The sequence below is a fragment of the Marmota flaviventris genome, chromosome 12, assembly GCF_047511675.1.
Source record: "Marmota flaviventris isolate mMarFla1 chromosome 12, mMarFla1.hap1, whole genome shotgun sequence".
In the NCBI taxonomy this organism is placed as follows: Eukaryota; Metazoa; Chordata; class Mammalia; order Rodentia; family Sciuridae; genus Marmota; species Marmota flaviventris.
Genome location: NC_092509.1, coordinates 14794232 through 14816826, shown reverse-complemented (window position 1 = coordinate 14816826; position 22595 = coordinate 14794232). Strand labels below are relative to the sequence as shown.

General features: G+C 40.2%; 1 protein-coding gene across 1 annotated transcript in view; it reads right to left on the bottom strand.

The window, feature by feature from the left end:
- Ryr2 (ryanodine receptor 2) overlaps nucleotides 1-22595 on the bottom strand; it is a 478528-nt gene that overhangs the window by 136258 nt on the left and 319675 nt on the right. Inside the window, exons 50-58 of the mRNA XM_027947992.2 lie at nucleotides 20186-20355; nucleotides 18854-19074; nucleotides 16847-16937; nucleotides 14571-14711; nucleotides 12985-13148; nucleotides 10795-10873; nucleotides 8149-8238; nucleotides 7271-7408; nucleotides 1521-1598 (exon numbers count right to left, since the gene is read on the bottom strand). Of these exons, the coding sequence (XP_027803793.2) occupies nucleotides 1521-1598; nucleotides 7271-7408; nucleotides 8149-8238; nucleotides 10795-10873; nucleotides 12985-13148; nucleotides 14571-14711; nucleotides 16847-16937; nucleotides 18854-19074; nucleotides 20186-20355 (1172 nt within the window). The remainder of the gene's footprint in view (nucleotides 1-1520; nucleotides 1599-7270; nucleotides 7409-8148; nucleotides 8239-10794; nucleotides 10874-12984; nucleotides 13149-14570; nucleotides 14712-16846; nucleotides 16938-18853; nucleotides 19075-20185; nucleotides 20356-22595) is intronic.

The following is a 22595-nucleotide window of genomic DNA, read 5'->3' as shown; positions in this document are numbered from 1 at the left end:
TTTGGTAGGGGGCCCCAGGGGCGCCCTGATGGCATGTTAGGATTCACTTATTAATTTGGGAGATATTCACTTCCCAGGTCCTCAGCCTTCATCTCTTTCCTGTAGTGAGTGTGTTCAGGGGCAATTAACTAGGGGGAAGAAAACATAACACTATCTCCCTAATCTTATTAAGGAGTGGGAGACGGGAGAAGCCTTGGAGCAATGGGGGCTATATTCAGAAGGTGAAGGGAACACTGTTAAAATGAAACTTCAATATAGCTGTAGATTTCCACAGAAAATATGCTTATTTACAAGTTCTTACTTTAGTTTCCGTAGCTATAAAAGATAACAAACCTTACTAAACACTGAATGGAAAGAAAATCAGATGGACAGAGATTTGACTTCAAGACTATTCTCTGTTCAAACTGTAAGAGACCTTGGATAAGCTACATTGTTCACTTTGTGGCCTTTTGGATTTTTATATAATTACCTCTAAGTTTCTTTTCACTTTTGATACTCAACTTATTACATCATTTTAATATATTCCTACAGGAGCAACAACAAAGGGCAAACCAAACAATTTAACAGTATATAAATCTTACATTTAGATCCTATTTCTCTTGGAATAATACTAACAATAGCCATATAATTACATCATACAGACCATTTAACCTTCAGTTAAAATCATCCATTTCAAAGTCAGATCCTTAGTGACAGAGGAGATATGACTATGGATAGAAAGCAAAGTGCCACCAATTTCTCTGGACCCAAACAACCTAAAAAATATATTCTTTACTGAATAATTAAGGTGGCCTTTGAGCAGAGGATTATTAACTACTCATTCTCTTTTCATATATACCTAGCTATATTAGGATTTTTAATGGATACTATCTTTAAGGAAAATACATTGTGTGAAAGAGATATCCCAGAAAAAGTTTTTCAGTAGTCCCCCTAATCCTGAGAATTCGTTGCAAGACCCCCAGTGAATGCTGAAACGTCAGATAGTAAGAAACCTCTGTGTACATTGCCCTGCAGTGTTGAGGTGCAGTAGCAGAGTTAACCTGTCCTTCCATGTTTGATATTCTGATGCTTCCTTTGCATCACTACTGTTCCTTGAACACAGCGGTGCAAAACCAAACAGCTGATCTGATAGCAAGACAGCCATTAAGTGATTAAGGGCGGGTAGCATATACAGTGTGGATTTGTTGGACAAAGGCAGGATTCACATCCTAGGTGATGTAGCAGGATGGCAAGAGATGCCATTACCCTACTCAGAATGGAATGAGATTTAAGATTTATGAATCTTTTGCTTCTGAAACTCCACGTATCAGACCACACAGTTCAGCATGAGTAAGCAAAACCTTGGAAGGTAAAACCACCCATCAGGGAGTCCACTGCAGCATTTTCTAGAGCACTAAAAAAATTAGGGACATAACAGCTTTAAACTACATTGACCCATTATATGGTCACCACATTCAAACAAGTCATGACAGCCTTATTAAAAATAAATTCGGAGACTATTTTAAACACTTAATACTTACGTGCAGGTCTCTAGACAGTGTAACATTGCTCATGTCGATGGCTCGGGGGCTGTAACCATGGGCAGCATCTACAGAAACCTAGACCATTTATGTAAAAGACAAAAATTGGCAAAGCCTCATTTAAAACCCTATGCAAAGAGTCTTAAATGATACTTTAAAATATAAGTCAAACAATGTTTTCTCAGATGAAAATATCAAATGTCTACACAAAATGATTTCACAACATATTTAATGCATTGAATTATATTTGAGTGTCTGACAATTATTGATGATTGAATAATTCATCTTAATCTTATACCTTAGGGGCTGACAATCCCCAAATTTAACAGAATAAAAGGATTCTATTATTCTAATTCTCATTATAATTCCATTACTCTAATTCTAATTAGAATTCTATTATTCTAACTCTACCATTCTATTAAATTTGTACAATGAAGGAATGAATCAAAAATTCAGCAATGCTAGCTTATGCAAAGAGTCACTCTATTCCTGGGCTTCTTATAAAATCCTATTTAGTTGTGATGAAATTTACTCTTCCTCACCCAAGCAATAATGAACCAAAGGGGTTAAACAAATATCCTTATGGGCCAAATGTTAAGATAAAATATAATTCAATTTTTAATTACAAAAGTATACCATATGGTATTAAGTGGCTTATGACAATTCCCCAAAACCGTAAGACTTCCTTAATTTCTAAATTTTAGCTATTTAAAAATGAAAACTGTCTCCTTGTCAGTTTTAAGAATGTTTCACCATCATCCTGTGTCCATGCTCCATTCCACCCAGTAGGTAGGAATGAGCTCTGAGTGCCACTTAGAAATCTGGAATTCCATCTTGATGTATTCCATGGTTGTACACATTCTCTTATTAGAAATGGATAAACAAATAACAAAGAAGTACACTGTAGCATAAATCCGTGCTTGTAAAATACAAATGAGGCTAATATATACTATAATTAGCACTGGGATCATAAGTGACATTCAGTCTCCTGGTGACTTCTGACCAAACCCTGGCATCTGTGCCTTCACCATGGATCAGAAGTCTCCAATAGGGAATGTGCCAATAACCACTAGACTATGATCCCACTTGTTTAGCGCAACCCAAGCAATCTGGGGTGCAATGTAAATTTGTATTCCTGTACTAGCTCTGTGTTTATTTCAGAAACTTATACGATTTTAAAGGAAATTGTATATTGATATTAAATGAACCCTGAATTTTGAAGGGCATCAATTCTGCTATTTACAGCATCCATGGGTTAGTCAAATAGTTATTTCTGCTCCGTTCAGAAAAGGGAATCATAAAAATTACAAATTCCACTCCAAAAGAACCCTCATGTCAGCAGTATTTCTAGTTACTCCTTATTGGTTCACATCCTTTTCAATGATGACTAGTTCAAGCCTCGGTAGTTTTTAGTCTTAAAACCTTCAGTTATGTTTTGGATGAGTGTACCCCCAAAGCTCCTGTGTTAATGAAGATATATTCAGAGGTGAAATTGAAGCCAGACAGGTAGATAGGTAAGGGTCACATCCAGAGAATGAAGGAATTGAAATGTTAATTTCTTCAGAGCCTTTCCTTCACCCTTATCAAGTTAACCTGCCTCTGCTCCAACCTGTTGCTAAGGTAACCTGTGCCAGGAATTGCCCCTCCCTACAGGGAGTTGTTAATTATGCCTCTTCCTGCCCAGATCACTCCAACTTGGCCCCTCCAGCCCATCTGCTCACCTTTGGGCCATCCCACCTAAGCAGAAAGGAGAAAAAGGAAAGAGAACAGGGGAACAAAGGAAGCTTAGGACATAAAAAGGCAAAACACCCTCCTTCTTGGGGTACTATGATACCAGCTATAGCCCCCTTCTCCCTCCCAGGAGAAGACTATGTTACCCCTTTTGAAATAAACACTGCTTTATATTCTTGCCTCGGCGTGCTTCTCTAATTACACTTCAGGAAGCAGGACTCATCTGATAACCGGTGATATCAAAATTACTGGATGGTGAGAGCTGTGACCTAATCAGTTCATCCTAGTTTAAATGGACTGACTGGGGGTGATTATACTAGGTTGGGTGTGGCTGGAAAAGGTAGGTTACGGGTGTAGGGGACCTGAAGGGTGCTTCTGCCCTGTGGTCTCTTCTCTCCTTTCTGGTGGCCATGAATGAATGGAGCAGTGCTTCCTCCAGGAATGTTCAGCCTCACCTTGGGCCTAGAGCAAGGGACTTTCCACCCATGGACTAAGATTCTGCAAATATGAGCCAAAAGAAACATTTTCTTCTAAGTTGTTCAGGTTGGTGTTTTGGTTAGAGCAATGCAAAGTTGCCTAACACTCCCCCTCTTATTCTCATGATATTTAACTGATAAAGATACCTCTTACTTTGATGAAAAGAGAAAAAGAAAAGAAGATTAAATGGGCATTAATAGCCTAAAACTCATTGCCTTTCACTTAAAAAATTACCTGTTAGATTATCATTACCTCCAGCTTTCAGCCCTTGCCATTGCCCCCTCACATGGGATCCTGAGACATGACAGCTTTCATATACTTTAGGTTATAAAAAGACTTCCAATGTCACAGGTATAAATAATGGAAAATTTTGTATTTTATACCTAGAAAGAATCAGTATAAGGCTCTTTATAAATTTTATTAATAGAGATATCAAGATATTTTGTTTTTAAAAGTCTTCGTAGTATTTAATTTCCTCTTAGACCATGTTCCTTGTGTACCCTATATAACTGAAACATTCTTTTAGCTTTAGATTAAGTTCTTGAGGCCATTTTTAAGAATGAAAGCAAATATTTCTTTATTCAGGGACAGGGTTTTTTATGTTTTTTGTTACATGTTTCTTTATTCACATACACAGAAATCAGAAGACTTTCCAGGTATTATGTGATTTCCAGTGACCTGAAATAAGCACCCATCTTCAAATCAAGAGCTTCAACATTAACTCAAAACCAATTGGCAGTAATGAAAATAACGGCAACTACTGAGAGAGTGAGGGGTACTCATCCATGAGTGGGCAAAACTCAGATTATTCCACTGAACTGTCAGAACATCTTTGAAAAGTGATATTTCTTTTTATTACTTTAAAATCAGAAAAAGAACCTGAATAAATAATTTAAAGCATTATATATGACACCATACCATGTAAAAAGTAAACGGTAGAATTAGGTTTAATTCTAAAGCACTTACAAAGTCCTTCCTATGGCCCCCGATGTCCTGAACTACCAAGCCCATGAGACTCTTGCGTGTGTCCACGTGCTGCTCACTGGGCCCCAACCTCACTGGCTTCCTCATCTCCCTCACACACATCAGGCCCCTCCCAAACTCCTTCCTCCAAATCCCTCCAGAGACCACTCTGGGGTCTTTATTCAACCATCTTTTTAAGGAGGTCAACCTTGAAAACTCCGTAGTACAAACACAGCTTGCCCCAAACACCTTCCAACCTCGTCCTCAGCACACCCAGCCTGCTGTCCTGAATGCATTTTTTTCTTTCCCTGCTCCGCATCATACTCTAACATTGCTTCATCTGCCATTAAAACGTAAGTTCCACAAAGCAGAGAATTTTGATGTCGTGTTCATTGATTTGAGAATCCTAGAATAATGCCTGAAAACTAACGGGTATTTAAAACTATTTGTTGGAGGAATGGGGGGATCACCCCTCCATGTTGGCCTGTTAGTTTTTGCTCTAGATGGAAAACACTTCCCTGAAATTTCACTCTCTTTCACTCTACATTTGTTTAAATAATTTTCATTTGTTTAAATAATTTCCATCCTATATATGTAATGCCAAAAAAAAAAAAGTACAAGATAAGAAGTTGGAACACGTGGGTAAATAAGCAATTTCTACAATGTCCCCAAGATGGCCAGAAGGTCCTTTTGAGCCGATTGCAGTACTGGCTCACAAGAGGTGGACAAAAGTTCTGCAATCCCTCTCCGTAAACTTCTAATTCAGTCAGCTTCCATAGCCATTAAAGTAGGCTATCAAGTGTCTATGGCATCATTCATGCCCTCAATATGCAAATTACAGAACCCTGATTAAGTTTCCTGAAATCAGAATTCCCCTTCCAGTGGTAAAGGGGGCTAACAATGCTACTGATCTACGTTAACAACAGGCAGAGGGGTGGGAGGGGAGGGGAGGGGCAGGGGGTTAGAAATGATGGTGGAATGTGATGGACATCATTACCCAAAGTACATGTATGAAGACATGAATTGGTGTGGATATACTTTGTACACAACCAGATATGAAGAATTTGTGCTCTAATGTGTGATATGAATTGTAATGCATTCCACTGTCATATAGAAATAAAAATAATACTAAAAAATTGTGGCCGACCTGTACTGCTATGTACATTCATTCTTAAAACTGTCATCAGCATCACAACAGGAACCCCTCAAACATCCTCTGAAAGCAGATGCTCTTTTCAGTTTCATTTTTTTGGGTGGGGGTGGGTACCAGGGATTGAGCTCAGGGACCCTCTACCACTGAGCCACATCCCCAGCCCTATTTTGTATTTTATTTAGAGATAGAGTCTCACTGAGCTTAAAGCCTTGCTTTTGCTGAGGCTGGCTCTGAACTCTCAATGTCCTGTCTCAGCCTCCAAGCAGCTGGGATCACAGGCATGCGCCACTGCACCAGCTCAGTTCATTTTAAAGGTGAGAACACCAAAGCATAGAGAGGTTGAGCAGTTTGCCTGAGGTCACAAAGCCAGCTACTCAATGGCGAGAAGTGGGCCTGGCCAGGTCTATCCAAGTTCATCACAGACTTCTTGTGCTTCCTAGAGCCCCTGGTGGGTGAAGCAACCTGGGAATATCAGGCTCCAGAATCGATGGACACATGAAAAGTAGGTAAGATACACTTTTATGGTCTTCACCCACATGGTATGAACCTAAGAGAATTTCATGTAAAATATGCCCAAATCTGAATTTCATTTATTTAAAAGCATTTTTCAAATATGCTTTTAGTACCCTCATTTTATTTATTCAAAAATAAAACAATTAGTAATATAAAGCAATATTTTGTGTAAACCAAAATCATATCAGTCCGAGGAGTCAGGAAAGGGACAATGAATGACAGGTTTAGCTCCCAAAAGAAGCAAAGGGCCAGATATGAAGGGTGCAGGGAGCCTTATGACCATCTTAATGCCTGGTACCTGGTTCCCACTGCTTTTCCAGGCCTGGCTCTGCCTGCAGCATGACCCCAGAGCTGGAGTCCTGTGAGGCCGGTGAGTCCCAAAGTCACAGCCCAAGTCTGGCTCTGCCTGTCAGCTCTGCCTGTCATACCTTCCCTTGCAGCAGGACAGGGCACCCTCTGGGGTCTGGACCTGGGTCCCCACTGTCCCCTAAGAACCAGCCCTCCATCTTCTGGCTGGATGAGAACAAAGCTCCACAAGCAGCTCCACTCTATGCCTCCCACACCAGCCAGGAAATCATGGCTCCATGAAAAACTCCAGTAATCGACTCAGGAACTGGCCTCACTTCAAACAAAAAGGAAAGCAATATCGTCTTTTTCTATCTAATTTTGTTGGTCTTCAGAACACTCAAATTATTTATTTTAAAGATAATAATTAAATAAAAGATTAAAATTCCTATTGCTGTTATTATTTTGAGTCAGCATCTCTCTCTGTTGCCCAGGCTGACCTTGAACTCCTGGGCCCCAGTGATCCTCCTGCTTTAGCTGACACCACAGGTGTGTCCCATGGCATAAGCTTAACATTTTTTTTTTCAAAGTAACTTATTTTAAAATGCCTCCTCACTGTGACTCTTACCTGGCTTGTCTGAGAAATGCGACGAGTCCGGTTGTAAAGGGCCATACTGTCTCCCTCCCGGGTCCTTTCAATTCTCCAACCCCAAGCCAACATAGTCTTCAAAGATTCTTTGATTGGCCATCGATAAATTTCTTTTTCCTAGAGAAAAAAAAAATGATATTATTATGAACTGAAATGGAAATGTAAAATATTTAGTGTATACTTCTGAACAGACTGCACCTTTAAAAAACTTGATTAGCGTAGTTTACTTAAATATAAAATCAGAAAGTTAAAGTTGTACAGGGCGGAGCATGAGCAAAATCTAGTCGGATCCCTGTGGAAGAGGGGTCCTGGCTCCTGGCGTAGCACAGCAGTCTGTCTCCTCGGGTTCCCCTGCTCCTGAGCCCTCAGAGACTAGAGAGGGGACACAGGAAGGGTGAAGAAGAGGCTGTGGTCCTCTGAACAGAGGCGGGACCCCCTGCATCACCTGCCAGGCCACAGAGTCCTCTGTGCTCATTGGTCACACACGCCTTTTCCCTTGCAGCAGAAACAGACTCGAGGACTCCACGTAAGAAGCACATTAAACACCACTTTATCACTCATCACCAAGAAAGGCTGAAGCACAGACTATTTAGTTCTAGAGTTCTCAAAAATATGGGAGAGAATTAAAAAGCAGAACAGAAATGAAAAATATTAAGAGACAAGATAATAAGCAATGAAATACAGACCCAAAATGAGATTGGAGAGCAAACAATAAAATATAAGAAGATAAAAAATGGGACCTTTGAATAAAGGTAAAAGCTTAAGCGTAAAATAAAGAGGGTATCTCAATAGGAAAAAAAACACAACAAAGACAAAAATTCCCACAAATTAAAACTTTATAAACTTAAAAACCTCACCTTTTCAGATAAGAGTTTATATGGCTTCATCAATGGCTGCACCTTAGAAGAATCCGAATATATTTCTCCATAAATCCATCCATTTGCCAACTATAAAAATAAAAACACCAAAACCTGTTTTACGTGTATGATTTTAGACAGTGCAGGTGTGCGCGTGTTTGAGAGTGTACTGGACCAAGTGTAAAATGAACCAAGATGAGAATTAAGGTTTGTATCTAGCATAAGTCCTATAAAGATTTCCAACTTAATGCTATTTTCGGTCATCATTTCAAACAAGTTTTCTTGTCAGAGATTGAAACATCTGTCTTCCTTAAAGAGACACAGGTCTGTGATTGTACCAATAATAAGCAGTCCCCTAGGAGGAGGCTTCTGGGATGCATACCATGACAACATTTATCCTGACACATCTTGGGACCCCACCTTTGGCACGTGCCCATGAAATGCTCATTTTTTAAATTATTTTTTTTAGTTGTAATTGGAAACAATACCTTTATTTTTACTTATTTTTACGTGGTGCTGAGGATCAAACCCAGCACCTCGCATGTGCTAGGCAAGCACTCTACCCAGCCCCCAAGAAATGCTCATTTTAAATGGGAAAACTAGAGCATGCATCTTAGGAGGTTCACAGGACAGTGCTGTCTGTTTTGCCCACTCCTATATTCCAAAGTTTTTCACCAGATCCATCCCACATTCTTCCACCCATCTGGACACATCAGCACCTCCCTACATCAGCTGGAACCAGACTGCAAGGGACTGCATCCTGCATGCTCCTGGCTATCATTATTCCACCCACATGGTGTTGACAGAGTCATTATGTAAAAATGGCCCTGACTTACCTCATCAATCAGTGAACTAATGAATAGTCACACATTTATCATACAAACAAACAAAAAGTGCTTCTTTGAGTGGGAAAAGGATTGGCTGGCCAGAGGGAAGCTTCACATTGTCACCAGATGACCCAGCATCCTGGGAACCCCCTGCTGCTTTTCATTCACCAAATCTGCATGTGGACATTTTAGATTCTTGAACCTTCTGAACTCTCTGACAAGTCTGAGAGCCTTTTTCAAGTTTAAACTAAATTAATCCTCATGTATAACCTTTCCTTTAGAACACACTTGATTAGTGGCAAGAATCTCACAGATTGCGACTGCTTTTGTTTTCTCAATTGGGTTGTTTTCTTGAAAATACAAAACAAGTGTCATCTGGTCAGTTTAATCTACTTTTAGTGAATTACAGATTTATTTGATAGTAGGAAACACAATGGTGGACTTGAAGGGATAAACTATTACTGAATCTTTTTTTTACTGGTTGTTCAAAACATTACAAAGCTCTTGACATATCATATTTCATACATTAGATTCAAGTGGGTTATGAACTCCCATTTTTACCCCAAATACAGATTGCAGGAAAAAAAAAAAAAAACAAGGAGAGAAATGAATTACAGTGGATGGGGTAGAGAGAGAAGAGGGGAGGGGAGGGGAGGGGGGATAGTAGAGGATAGGAAAGGTAGCAGAGTACAACAGTTACTATTACTGAATCTTGATGAAAAATTTTTATGATTTTTGATCTAAAATGACACTACATATAAAACCAAGATGGATTTCGAACTTGGCGCCTCCAATTCTCCCTGAAGTCCATGGTGATTACTACCTTTAACCTCCACAAACAATATGTATTTAGAATTATACTCATGATTTTATTAAGATCTTTTTGGAATCTTAAACTTGTATTTTTTATGAACACAAATATTCTCTGTACATTATAACTGTGTTAACGTGGGAGAACTAGCTAAATATTACACTGGCAAATTGAAATTTGATGTTCTTGCCTAAATTATTTTTGGGGGGTGCTACTGGGGATTGAACCCATGGACACTTTACCCAGCCCTTTTTACTTTTTATTTTGAGACAGGGCCTCATTAAGTTGCTGATTCTGGCCTTGAACTTGTGATCCTCCCACCTCAGCCCCCTGAGTGCTGGGATTACAGGCGCATGCCACTATGCCCAGCATTCTTACCTAATTTAGAAAAAGTTCTCCCTTTGAAAGAGAAAGTGGTCAGGCCAGGCATGTCAGAGCATGACTATTATGAACAACAGCAGCCTGGACCAGAAGGTAGCGTGTAGAGAGCCGTCTGTGAGCGTGTGTGTGGACTCTGTTGCCAGTGCAGCCTAGTGAATAGGATAAACTGGTGTCTGGGAACTTCCAGTGAACATTCATTTGTTTGACTTCCCAGAGACATTGTGAATTCCTATTCTGCTCTGCCATGTCCCACACAGCACTGGAGACGAAGTGACCTGCTATAGCTGCACAGCCCCTCTGAGATGGGTATGACCTGCCAAGATGCCAGTCAACCTGCTGACTATAAGACATGATGAAACAAGACTCCACCCTTGAAACCTTACCCCTGCCTTTGAAGTACCCCCTTAAGTAAACCATGAGAGCAATTGTTTGGCTCCAGCTTCTGTGTGGGCTGGACCTATCAGGAGCTCCCCTTTTGAAACTATCTTTTTGACTTTGTCTTTTGTTCTTCACTAATTATTCTGGACTTTAATTTCTCAGGTGGCTTGTTTATACCCTCTTTGGCAGGAAGAAGAACCCCCAAATTAGGCACTGGCCACCTCCCCATAGTAGTGCTCCAACTTTTACCTTGTCCATTGACCATTTGTCGTGGGAATGCTCTGCGTATTTGTTAATGAAGTATTCCAACTTCTCAGGAATTGTAATACTATGAGAAAAATAAGGAAAAAAGCTTGATTATCAAAGAATTTATAGGGAATCATTTATAATTTACAATTTACAAATGCTTAGATCCTATTCAATGCATAAAGGTTAAAGACAGTTTTTAACAAAATATCATATTTTTCAGAACAGTAAGAGAAAAGTCAAGCAGATGATGTTCCATCTGCTCATCTTAAGTTGATACATCTTTTATTATGTTAATATAACAAATTAGGTGTAATAAAATATGCATGATATTAATTAACACATACTCAAAAATGAAGACAATAGATTATATGAAAAAGAAAACAAACCCTATGTCAAGATATGGCTAGACTCAACAAGCTTAAGACACACTTGTCACCCATAGTCTTTGAAGCCACTCTCTCTGACTTGTCTCCTCTGCAACAATTGTAAATGGAGAAAAGATTGCTGAAATTGAACCTGTTAGAGTTTTAATTTAACCCAACAAGTGATGTGACAACACTTTTAAATATTAAGGATCTACAGAAAATATTATAGGTGTTACTGATATTGACCACAGGGAAAAGTAACCAACTCCTGCTTTATGGCTTTGATAACACTCATTCCTGACTCCTTCTGTTTAAATACACATATAATGCCTTGTACAGATGTCAAGCACATCCAATTGATGACCAAGTCCGACTTGGGAATAACAAATACATTTATGAATGAAAAACTAAATATATGTATAATTCCATTCATTAATGAATGTAACATATTAAAGCAATTAATTTTTAGAGTTCTAAATAAAACCTAGAATAATAAGACAATTTCCATTCTTTTCCAGAAAAGTAATAAGTTAGTAGCTAACATACATGAACTTAAGAAGCAATGTATAAAAATCACAAGCAATTATCTCTATCATGATGTAGACCTGTATTTGCTAAGAAGTCCCCAAAGGATCAAGACTAGGTTAATTAATATACGTGCCCAACACTTGTTAATTAATTGGATTTAATTAACAAACACTAAAACCATGACAATGTTACTTTAAATCCTGAATTATACAGTATGTTAACAAACCACAAACTTACCCAGGTAGAAATATGAACCTGTGATGTTTGATTACTTACTTTGGAAGAGATACAAAGAATCAGTCGTATAAGCCAGATACTGGGTAGACTCTTTCCCCACAGAACTGTCATCAACTACCACACACGCAAATTTAAAGCATTGACTGACTAATGGCTTATCACTTGGGCTGAAATTTTGATTTGGTTGTGGAGGCTAAACTCTACAGCCTGGGAGTTGCCTAGAAGTTGAATTTCCAAGCAAGTTCAGAAGCAGGGCACAGAACTACCAAGTAACTGCCCTGCCAAACCGATCTTGCTGAGCCATGGTGGAATCAATAAGATCTTATAGCAGGGAGAGTCCTTGCAAACAGGGATCCAGGGTTCCACTTAGAGAAGGGGAAAGACAAAGTTCTGAGACTTGGGACACTTGAGGATCCAAGCTTCCTATCATAGAACAATTCATGTAGTTAATCACACATAAAGAGTTTTGTCATGTTGATTGATGTTTTTGGTTAAGGTTGTCAAGCTATATTCTAACTGCATGCTAAATCTTCCACTAAAAAAACACATCTTATTTGATATTTCCATCCATCTTATGATGTGTTTTATAATGCTAAACATTGGCCACTCGCCCTAACCTTGGGTGATGGAGTGTGGGGTGGAGCAATTCCCTGACTCTCACAGAGACAGCTTTGTAGCACATGTTGGGTTCACTGCAACTACAAGATGCCAGAGAGGGGTTGACTGTAGTTACTGATAAACATCTTGGGTCACTTTTCAACTAAAAATAGAGCTCATATGCTTTCTTGACTCTCACCATCACAGATACTAGCACCTGGTTATATTCATGGACTCCTCATTATGTTAAGAGTATCCCAGAAGGCACATATTATGATTTTCTGATATTGGTATAATCACCATTATTACTCCTATCATTTGATAAATGAAAGGGACTCCTATTAAAAGGATACTAATTCAAAGGGGGCATGTATTAAAGAAAGTTCACTTCAGTACCTTATTCAATTTCAGACTTCACACATCATTTACAATAAAAATCTGCTGCAATAGAAAGAGTCCATACTTGGAGGTATCAACAGGTTGTGGGTTAAAGTTCCCTTCAGAATCCATGGATGACTGTTTTTCCATCATACTGACATAGTTTGACTCCATGTAGTCTGGAGGTAAAGCTCCTGCGACTGCACTCAGGCAAGGCAGTGCCAGCTTGAAAAGTTCTTGTTCATATTTCTAGGAATAAAAGGAGGGCCAAAAATTTACCAAGTGACTTCATAGGAAAAGCCATCAGCATGATCACTGTGACAAAGATGACTCAGGAGAAGATCTAAACCGCCTAGGCTAACCCCACTCCATGAGAATTCTCTCCAGCGAACGGAACACAGTGACATGAGAAGCGGCAGCCAAGTGTTCAGCCACCAGCTGAAGGAACACAGTCTCTGCTCCTTGAAAGTGCATTCTCCCGAGGTAAAATGACATAAGCCTGAATATTCTAAATTTATCACCTCTTTTCAACATGAATGTGGGATTTCAGTCCACAGAGACTGCATTCCTAGCAGTCAGTTATGGATTACTGCTGCACTATTTTACAATGATCATATATGAAATCATATAAAGGCCACCACTCCAGAGAGTGAAAAATTTACTGCTCCCTGTTGCATTTCAAAGGGATAAAAAATATAATCCGAACTGGGGAAATAGTTCTACAGAAATGTATGTAATAAAAATTTCTGGGAAGATGTATTTTTCTATTGGTTACAAAATTAGTTAAAATTTGTAGTTGTGAATTTTTTTAAAAAATCAAAAATAATCAAAATATTTCATTTAGAATTTCCAATTTTAAATTGATATTGTAAATGTTTCTAGGAATACTGAAACATTATTTTAGAAGGGCTCTCAGACTACCAATGGAAACTCAGTGGAAAAAAAGCATCACGAGTAGCCACCAAATGTAATCACAGATAAACTTTTCCCTACTACACAGCACATTTGCTGTTAGGCTGCTCTGTTCACTCATGGTACCGACCAGAATTCAAGCAGATTTTGATTAAACATGAGCCTACTAAATGTGGTGTTCTGATTGCCTTCAGAATCACTCCTGTCAGTCATCTGAGCATACCTGAATCATATTCATTATAAACTCAGCATTATAAGGTAAATCCACATAGACAAACAGAATCACAGTGGTACTTAAGCCTCCACAGAAGCAAAGAGAAGGTGTTGGTAGACCAGTGGAATACCACTTTTTTAATATATATATATTAGTATTTTTGTAAAGTTTTATGTTTTATAGTCTTATATTTGACACAATTTCTTGAGGTTTTATAAGCTTGAAAGATAACTAGGGAGAATTATAGTCCAAATTAAGTCCAATGCACTAGAAACTTAACTATGAACCCAATTTCCTAAAATGCTCAGCTATTTTAAGTTCAGGAACAGTGTCATGATCACAAGCAACAGGCTACCATAATGACTGTGAAAAATCAACATAAACTGCACTCTCAGTGTGTCACAAGTTTGAAAATGAGGGGAAAAAAAAAATCAGTGTAAGTCTGATAGTATAGCCATTATTCCACTGGAAATACTATCTTCTCAGAAACCTACAGCTTTTTATCGTTTTATCAATACAAATAAATCCACTAAACATTAAATTACCTTTTGAGACAGGGCATCAAAAATGCCCCAGAACAACTTCCTTGATAAGTGAAGCTCCTCTTCGGAGGCAGCACCAAAGCTGCCCCAGCCCCCGGGCAAGCAGTAGTACTTCCAGCATCTCTCGTAGTGATTGGTCAGCAGCTGCAGGGAAGCCAGTCCAGAGGCAGTGAGCTGTCACCCTCTCTGACCCCATCTCCCTTCTCGTGGCATTTTAAGGCTACTCAACAAGGTCAACTGCTCAACCCCACAAGTCCCTTTGGAGAACACAATCGCTGCATCTCTTCAAACTCAACACTGGTCACACTATGAGGACCGAACGTTCCATTTACAGATGACTGTATCTTCAACGGAATTCTTTATGAGGTTGTCTGAATACTAGTAAGTAAGCTTTCAAATCTATTCTACTTGGATTATTTCTTTGGTTGTAGATGTTATTTATTACCTTTCTGGTTTTGCACATATGTGAAAGACAAAAATAGACTTTTATTTGGTAGATTTTTGGAAAGACGTTTTCTTCATCTAAACTTGCCAATTTATAGAATGGTCTTTATGTATCAACTATAGCTATTTGGGTTCTCTTTTTCTAATTTTTTTTGTTTGTTTGGGGGTTTTTGTTTTTTGTTTTGTTTTGTTTTTGTACCGGGATTGAACCACATCTCCAGCCCTTTTTAATTTTTTTTTTTTTTTTTTTTTTTTGAGAGACAGTGTCTTGCTATGTTGCTAAGGCTGGACTCGAAGTCATGATCTTTCTCTTTCAGCCTCCCAAGTGGCTGGGATTACAGGTGTGTGACACTGCTTCTGGCTAAGATTATTATTGTTAAAGCCAACATATCCCTTACTATTGAAATATTTCTTCTCATTTTCTAACAGGGGTCAAGGGGTCCATCTCAAGCCTGCTGCTTGACCAGTGGCAGCTGATTTCAAAACTGACATGCTCTTCCCCTTCTTTTCTCCTACTCCTTCACCCTTCGAGAAATAAGATTATCCTTATTCCATTTCTAGGCCAAGCTATCTGTCCTTTGGACCACTGACCACAGGAATAAAGAAATCCAGACTTTGGGACTGGCACCAGCGAATCTCTCTTTGGAGGCTACCACTTGGATGTGAACGATGACTCCTGTCATGCACACCTGGAATTCAGCCATGGTGCCCTCTGTTGAAAAGCCCACTGCTCCACCTGGCAGCGAGGATTACAGCCTCTGGGACAGGAGTCCCCTGTGTGTTCTCCTTTGCTATAAAATCAATAGATATTCTTCTCCTTTTCCCTAAAACCTGTACTTGTTATTGGATTGGCTTTGGGGATAAGGACAAAACTTTTAGTATCAAAGTCTCCCTTTCCATCATATCTAATTTGTTTAGATATAAGTATCTACAACTAAGGTTTATTACATGAAAATAAGTTACTTTGTATCTTTTATCAGCTATCTTTCAGCTTATTTGCAATAAGAAAGGTTTTCTTGACAAGGCCTACTCTACATGACAGAAACTATAAAAATGAGATTTTGAGCAAGGATATTTTTTACTTAATTAAGCTACCTAGATTTATTATCCCAAAATCAATTATCATAGATGAAATTGTTTATGCTAAATATCCAGGGGTCCTTAGTGTACCAGATTAAATAATAAAAGACTCATAAATGTCCCCAACCTTCTCTACAGTTCTGTTCCTGAGTGGCTCCAGGGAAAGACAGACACCTGATAGATGTTACTCAGAGTGGTCACCTGGAAAAGTACATCTCTTTACCATATAATCTTGATACACAGAGACTCTCCTGAGTCTAGATTATTGTACTAAAGGACAGAAAAATTTTCAGAAAGTTGGTAGAACAGAATGGGATCTGATCATGTATTGTCAGTGACTTTTCTATACCATGTGACAAACTGTACACACACACACACAGGTTATCTTCCAACCCTTCCAAATGATATATGGACCTGCTGTATGATTACCAACTTAGAAAAGGTCGTTAGTGAAGTCCATTGATTATCTCTGGAGGCTCCTAGTGATACTCTAGGCTAGGCCTATGACCATGCCTTCCCACCTAAGAGTATCTTGGCTTATCTTTTCCTTGTGTCCTTTTCCCCACTTCATTTCATGAGAACCAATGTTCAGAATCCTATGACCTTTATTGATTATTTCAGGCTGATGCGCACACTTCTATAACTTATTTAGCCATTTCATCAATTGGGAGAAATTTCCCAGCATCAAAGCTCAAACAGGCTAACAATGGGAAACAAAATCAAAGGCATAAGCAATCAAATAACCACACACTCACCTTGAGAGGCATCTTTGCATGTTCATTTAATAAAGGGACATCGAACACCAATCTTCTCAGCAAGTGCTGCATCATAGAAGGCCTCAACTGGCTGTTGGAACAAAAAGAATTTTAATAATGGGCACAAATAAGTTTAAACTCAGTAGCCAATTCATTAGACCAAACCTTTTAACCAAGAACCTCCACCTATGTCCCCCTTCAGATGGCATCATTAGGTGTTCTGACCCTCACACTAGCCAAAAGTGACTCTGAGAGTGAGGGGGGCTGACAACCACTACTGCCTAGTGACGTATAGCGGCACATCCTAGTAACACATGGCTCCGTGTACATTTGAACTACTGCACTGCAGATGTGCAAAGCACAGCACACAAATCATGCCCCATGTGTGACACCGATGACAGTGACAAATGTTCTTCTACTGGTTTTGTGTGTACAAGGCTTTCCCCTATTATCTTAGAGTGCACCTCGTCTACTTCATGTCAGCAGGAAGGTGATGGAACAGCGTGGCATGTTGTGCTGGCAACTGTCTCAGGGACTGGGTCTCTTGACCGCATCAGGAGGCCGCACTGGGCGACAGGCCTACAACATTCTAGGCTAGTGCAAGTACGCTCTTCACACGGCACGGGATCCACAGCAAGGCACTGCTAAGGATGCATCCCAGTCACTGTGCAAGGCCTGACCATAGTCCAGCCTAGGTAGGTTGCATTTCCAGCTCAGCTCCAGATCTGAAGACCACCCCTCGCTGCTACAGGAGATGCTGCTCTTCCTTCCCTCCCTTCCCAGCCACACAACTGCAGCCTACAGAAAGAGGGTGTTCAGGAACAAACCACTGAGGAAAAAACCACTGAGACAGCAACTCAACAGTGGCAGAGGGAGAAAGAACCAATGAGCAGTGATCAGCCCTGTCTTGGCCGACACCAAGTGCCCCACTTTGCTTCCTGGTTAGAAAGACCCTGTGAGGAATGGGAAATAGCCTTGCCAACTATTCTTCTAACACAGGATTGATATCTAGAATATAAAAAGAACTCAAACAATACCAAAATATTAAATAACCCAATTGATAAATGGGCAAGTGAATTAAACACACACTTCTCAAAAGAAGAAATACAAAAGCCCAACAAATACATGAAAAATGTTCAACATCTTTAGCAATCAGAGCAATGCAAATCAAAACTACACTGAGATTTCTTCTCACACCAGTTGTAATGGCAGTAATCAAGACTACAACAATAATAACTGCTGGAGAAGATATGGAGAAAAATAAACACTTTTACACTTTGGGGATTGTAAATTAGTATAACCACTATGGAAATCAGTTTGGAGGCTCCTCAAAAGACTAGACATAGAACCGCCACACGACCCAGCAATACCACTCCTCGGTATTTACCCCGAAGAATTAAAGTCATCATAGCACAGTGATCCATGCATATCATGCATACCAATGTTTACAGCAGCACAGTTCACAACAGCCAAACCATGGAACCAGCCTAGGGGTCCATCAGTGAACAAATGGATAAAGAAAAAATGGTATAAATATACAATGGAGTTTTGTTCAATCATAAAGAAAAGTGAAATTGTGTCATTTGCGGGAAGATGGATGAGACTAGGGTCCATTATGTTAAGCAAACTAAATCAAAGCAAAAGGTTGAGGGTCATGTTTTTCCTCATATGTGAAAGATAACAAGGAAAAAGGAAAAGAAAGTGGGAGGGAGGCGTCTCATGAAAACCAAAGGGAGATGAGTAGAGGAAAGAGACTAAGGCATGGGAGGTGAGGAGGGAGGAAGGAAGGGCTGGGGAGTGATACTGTCCAAATTATATTATTATTGTGTATTGTGTGCACATATCAATATGTAACAACAAACACCATCAGTAAATACGACTATAATGCACTAATTAGAAAAAAATAAGAAAAGAAAAACCCTGTGTGATTGGTATCTTGAGCTCATCCTACAGAATAAAGGAAGAAGGAAGTTAGTTTTAAATGAATGGAGTCAGCCGCCCACTTACCCACAGATGGAGAGCAAGCACACTTCTATGGAGTCCCGCTGAGCTTTGGTGAGCGAGCAGCCCTTAGAGAGCCTATACACGGTATGCAGCAATGAGTCGATGAGGGATGCGTGGTGCTCTGTCCCAGCAAAGAGGGGAGCACACCTTGTCAGCAAAGGCAAGACGGCTGTGCAAAGGTACCGATTGAGGGCCAAGGCCATGTCTGTTGCACTCAGAGCAGCCTGAAAGGGAAGCAGAGAGCACACAGCCATTTGTGCTTTCTATCGGGAGACACTTTTCAAAGGAATCCACAAATTGACCCTTCACTGTCTGGAAATGGCTACATCATGAAAACAGAAATGCACTCAAGTGGATCTTTAAATATGATTCACATGATCTTTGTCACTAAAACCAATCAACTATCAATTGATACATAGATACAAATGAATGAAACAATATCCATCTTCTCCAAAACCTAGAAGGTCCAGGTTCTATCACAGAACATCCACATGGCCTCAGACACGAGCACTTTCCTGGGCTAGGGAGGAGAAAGGAAGCTCATTCTCATTCAGACCTTTTATTCAGAGTCCTTTTGAATTCTATTTATTAATAGTATTCATATTTCTGTATCCATCAGCATCGATAACCAAAGCTTATCTACTGTTCAGGGCAGAATGTCACGTGAACACTCAAGAAAGAAAAAGAAAATTTCCTTTTCATTTTATGATTCCACAGGCATATATATATAGCCCTTCCCACACGGAAGGGCTATTGTCAATTTGAAGTCCAGCTTCCCCCCAAATCAAGATGACCCATTTAATTGATTAAATAAATAAAAGGTATACTAGGGTAACATTTACAACTTCAGCTGATTCCAGAGAGATGCATTTATACTGGTAACATCAGGTCCTCCACGTGGGGCGTATGATATTCAGGACAGATTTTAGCCAAACTGCACCTCAGCAAATGAAGACATCAGGCTGCTGTTATAACTAGTGAGACTCAACAATGCCCATTAAATCCTCTTAACACTTTGTTTCCATTGAGAAGCATAACTGGGCCAGTTTAGAGGTTAGTACTCAACAGAGGTCAACAGGAACCACTGTGACCTTCCCCAAAGTCGGATTATGTGAACCTCTTAGGAGTCCCACAGCACTAATCAAAATTTCTATGACACTCTCTAGGCTATTCAGTGAATCCTTTGTAGACATAGTCTATTTTGTTTTGTTCACTTAATGCTTCCTAAAAATAAAACAGGCATGCAGCAAACTCTTTGGCAATGAGAGAGTGAGAGCATCTATAAGGCAGCAGCTGCACAGCCCCGAGGGAGTCAGCCAATGCTCCAGGACATACCGTGTCTAGAGAAGCAGCAGCCCGGAGATCTGGCAGAAAGCCAACCTCGAGAAGGTGGAGGAGGAAATCTTGCACCTCAATCCCATAGACCCTGTCAAGGAACAAAACCATGGCTGCCTTGTGATCTGGGCAAAACCCCGCAGACATGTCAGGTTCCACCACATTCCCATCTAAAAGAGAGAAGGCGACACGCGGGTGTCAATGGCTGGGAGGCTCATGTTTTAAGTAAAGTTAGCAATGAAACAGTTCCCTGATCTACTGTCTTCAAGTAGGCATGCAACGACCAAGGGAACAGGCAGTACAATCAAAGCCTGGAGTCAGGGAAACATCACTTGGGTTCCCGTTTGCTAAGTGCATGCTCAGTAAAGACAGCCCTATGCTAGAGATGAGGAGGGAATGGAAGACATCTGTGAGCCCCTTGGAAAACCCAGAAAAGCTGAAATATAAAACAGGCTTTCCACTCTTGCCAAGGACAGACTTTAAAACATCAATAAAGCTTAGTGACCCCTGTGTGATCGTTTTGGCACACCTATGTTGCTGTGGCTTAGAATAATCACCAAAGGATAAATCAACACCATGAAACCAGCATGACTGCCATGAGGTGAGTGCCATTAGTCCCTGCAGCAACAACCTCATTTAGAACCCTGAGCTGCATGGCTCCCGCTGTCCACGGTCACTGGTGATGCCCACCCATAGGAGCGACTCCTGTAGGTGCACAGGTTGGGGACCACTCCTATGCGCAATTATGAGACAGTGTGCCAGTTAAAATACTGGAAAGCTAATCTGCTTCCTGTATGACCCTATAGTAATTATGCCACCCTGTAAGATTCTGGAAATAATATCACAGGGTTTGGAACAGGGAAGCAAGGTTGAAGGAAGAAGAGTTCAGGGGAAGACCACGCAAGACCAGAACCATTTTGAAAGGATAAAATTAAACTTTTTTTCCTGTTTTCACTTGTGAATGATGAATGAATTTTATATTTGGATCAGAAAAATGAACAAATAATGTCTTAAAGGAAATTAAAGAACAATACTGAACAGCTTCCACTCCTTATAATGGTACTAATCCCTAATACAACTACTACCTTCCTTGCCTTGGAAACACAATAGCTCTTACTGGTGCAGTTTCAGATATGAAGCTGACAATGCCACCAGCATGATCAAACACCACTTCCAGTCCAACTACCAGGCTGGAATGCACTCCTATAACAGGAGATGAAAGCTGACCTTCAGGGAAGGTAAGCACTTGTCCAATGTTGTACTCTTAGTAATTAGCAGAGTTACAACCAAAGCCCATTTAACCTTCAGTTTACATCTGCATACTTTCACTTTCAAATAAACATCTATATAAAATTCTGGTTTGATTTGCCTAAAAATCACATTATGGGTAATTTAAATTTAAATAGGATTCTACTGTTTACAGAGAGTTGTGCCTAAAGGAGAAAAGGAGCCACTCAGTGATCCTAATGAAAGTCTTGCCTTCCAGACTCTTCTTCAAGTAGACATTCAGCTCAATGAACCCCACAGCTACACCTCCTGGGGCTCCAAGTGCATGGATTTGTATCTCCTGCTGTTTTGTTTTCACCATTTCCCCAAACACACTGCGATAATAGTGTGATTCTCACACTTGGGGAGCATCTGACCTGGAAGGAGGTGGGCCTGTGCGCTGGCTTCCCTGGGGCACCTGCTACACCTGAGCTCTTCATCCACCTGAAATTTATGGCCTCAGAGGGGCTGCCCAGACCTGCTGGGCCAAGAGCTGCAGGTAGCAGGTTTGTCCATCAAGTCTTCTAGACTCCCCTTTTTTCATGATTATTCTGGGGCACACTCTGTTTCTAGAATGAACGGGATAGAAATGTTTGAGGAATGCCTTAGCTAATACTAAGAGGTGAAGAAATCCTTAGACGTAAACCTCACACACTAAGTACAGAACACAGAAGAACCGAAATTACTAATGCTTGGAGATGTATCAGAGCCCGCTGACTTGTCACTGAAACAGATGAGGGGACACTGATGGCTTAAGGTTTGCAGGGGAATGTGTGGGCACTGTGGCTTACAACTGTACAGGTCTCCAAAGAAGGTGAGAAAAGGAAAATGATCAGAGACCAATGGACTGCAGCTGTAAAATCAACTTCCACTGTGACTGTGAGAGCTTTTTCTATATAAACCTCACACTGTACATCTATTAAGACAAACATGACTAACCAATAAGATTAGAGTGGGAAGAACAGTGACCCCAAAGCTCCCGGGGGTGGTGAAGGCAGGTGCCTGGAGAACACAGGAGGGAGGAGGCTGCAGGCCATGTGAAGGGTCCCGGTGCGCACTCACAACCCACCATAGTGACACCTGGTTCCTACCAACGCTATCATAAGGTTCAGCCCTCCTCCTCCTTGGCCACTGACTGTTCTTT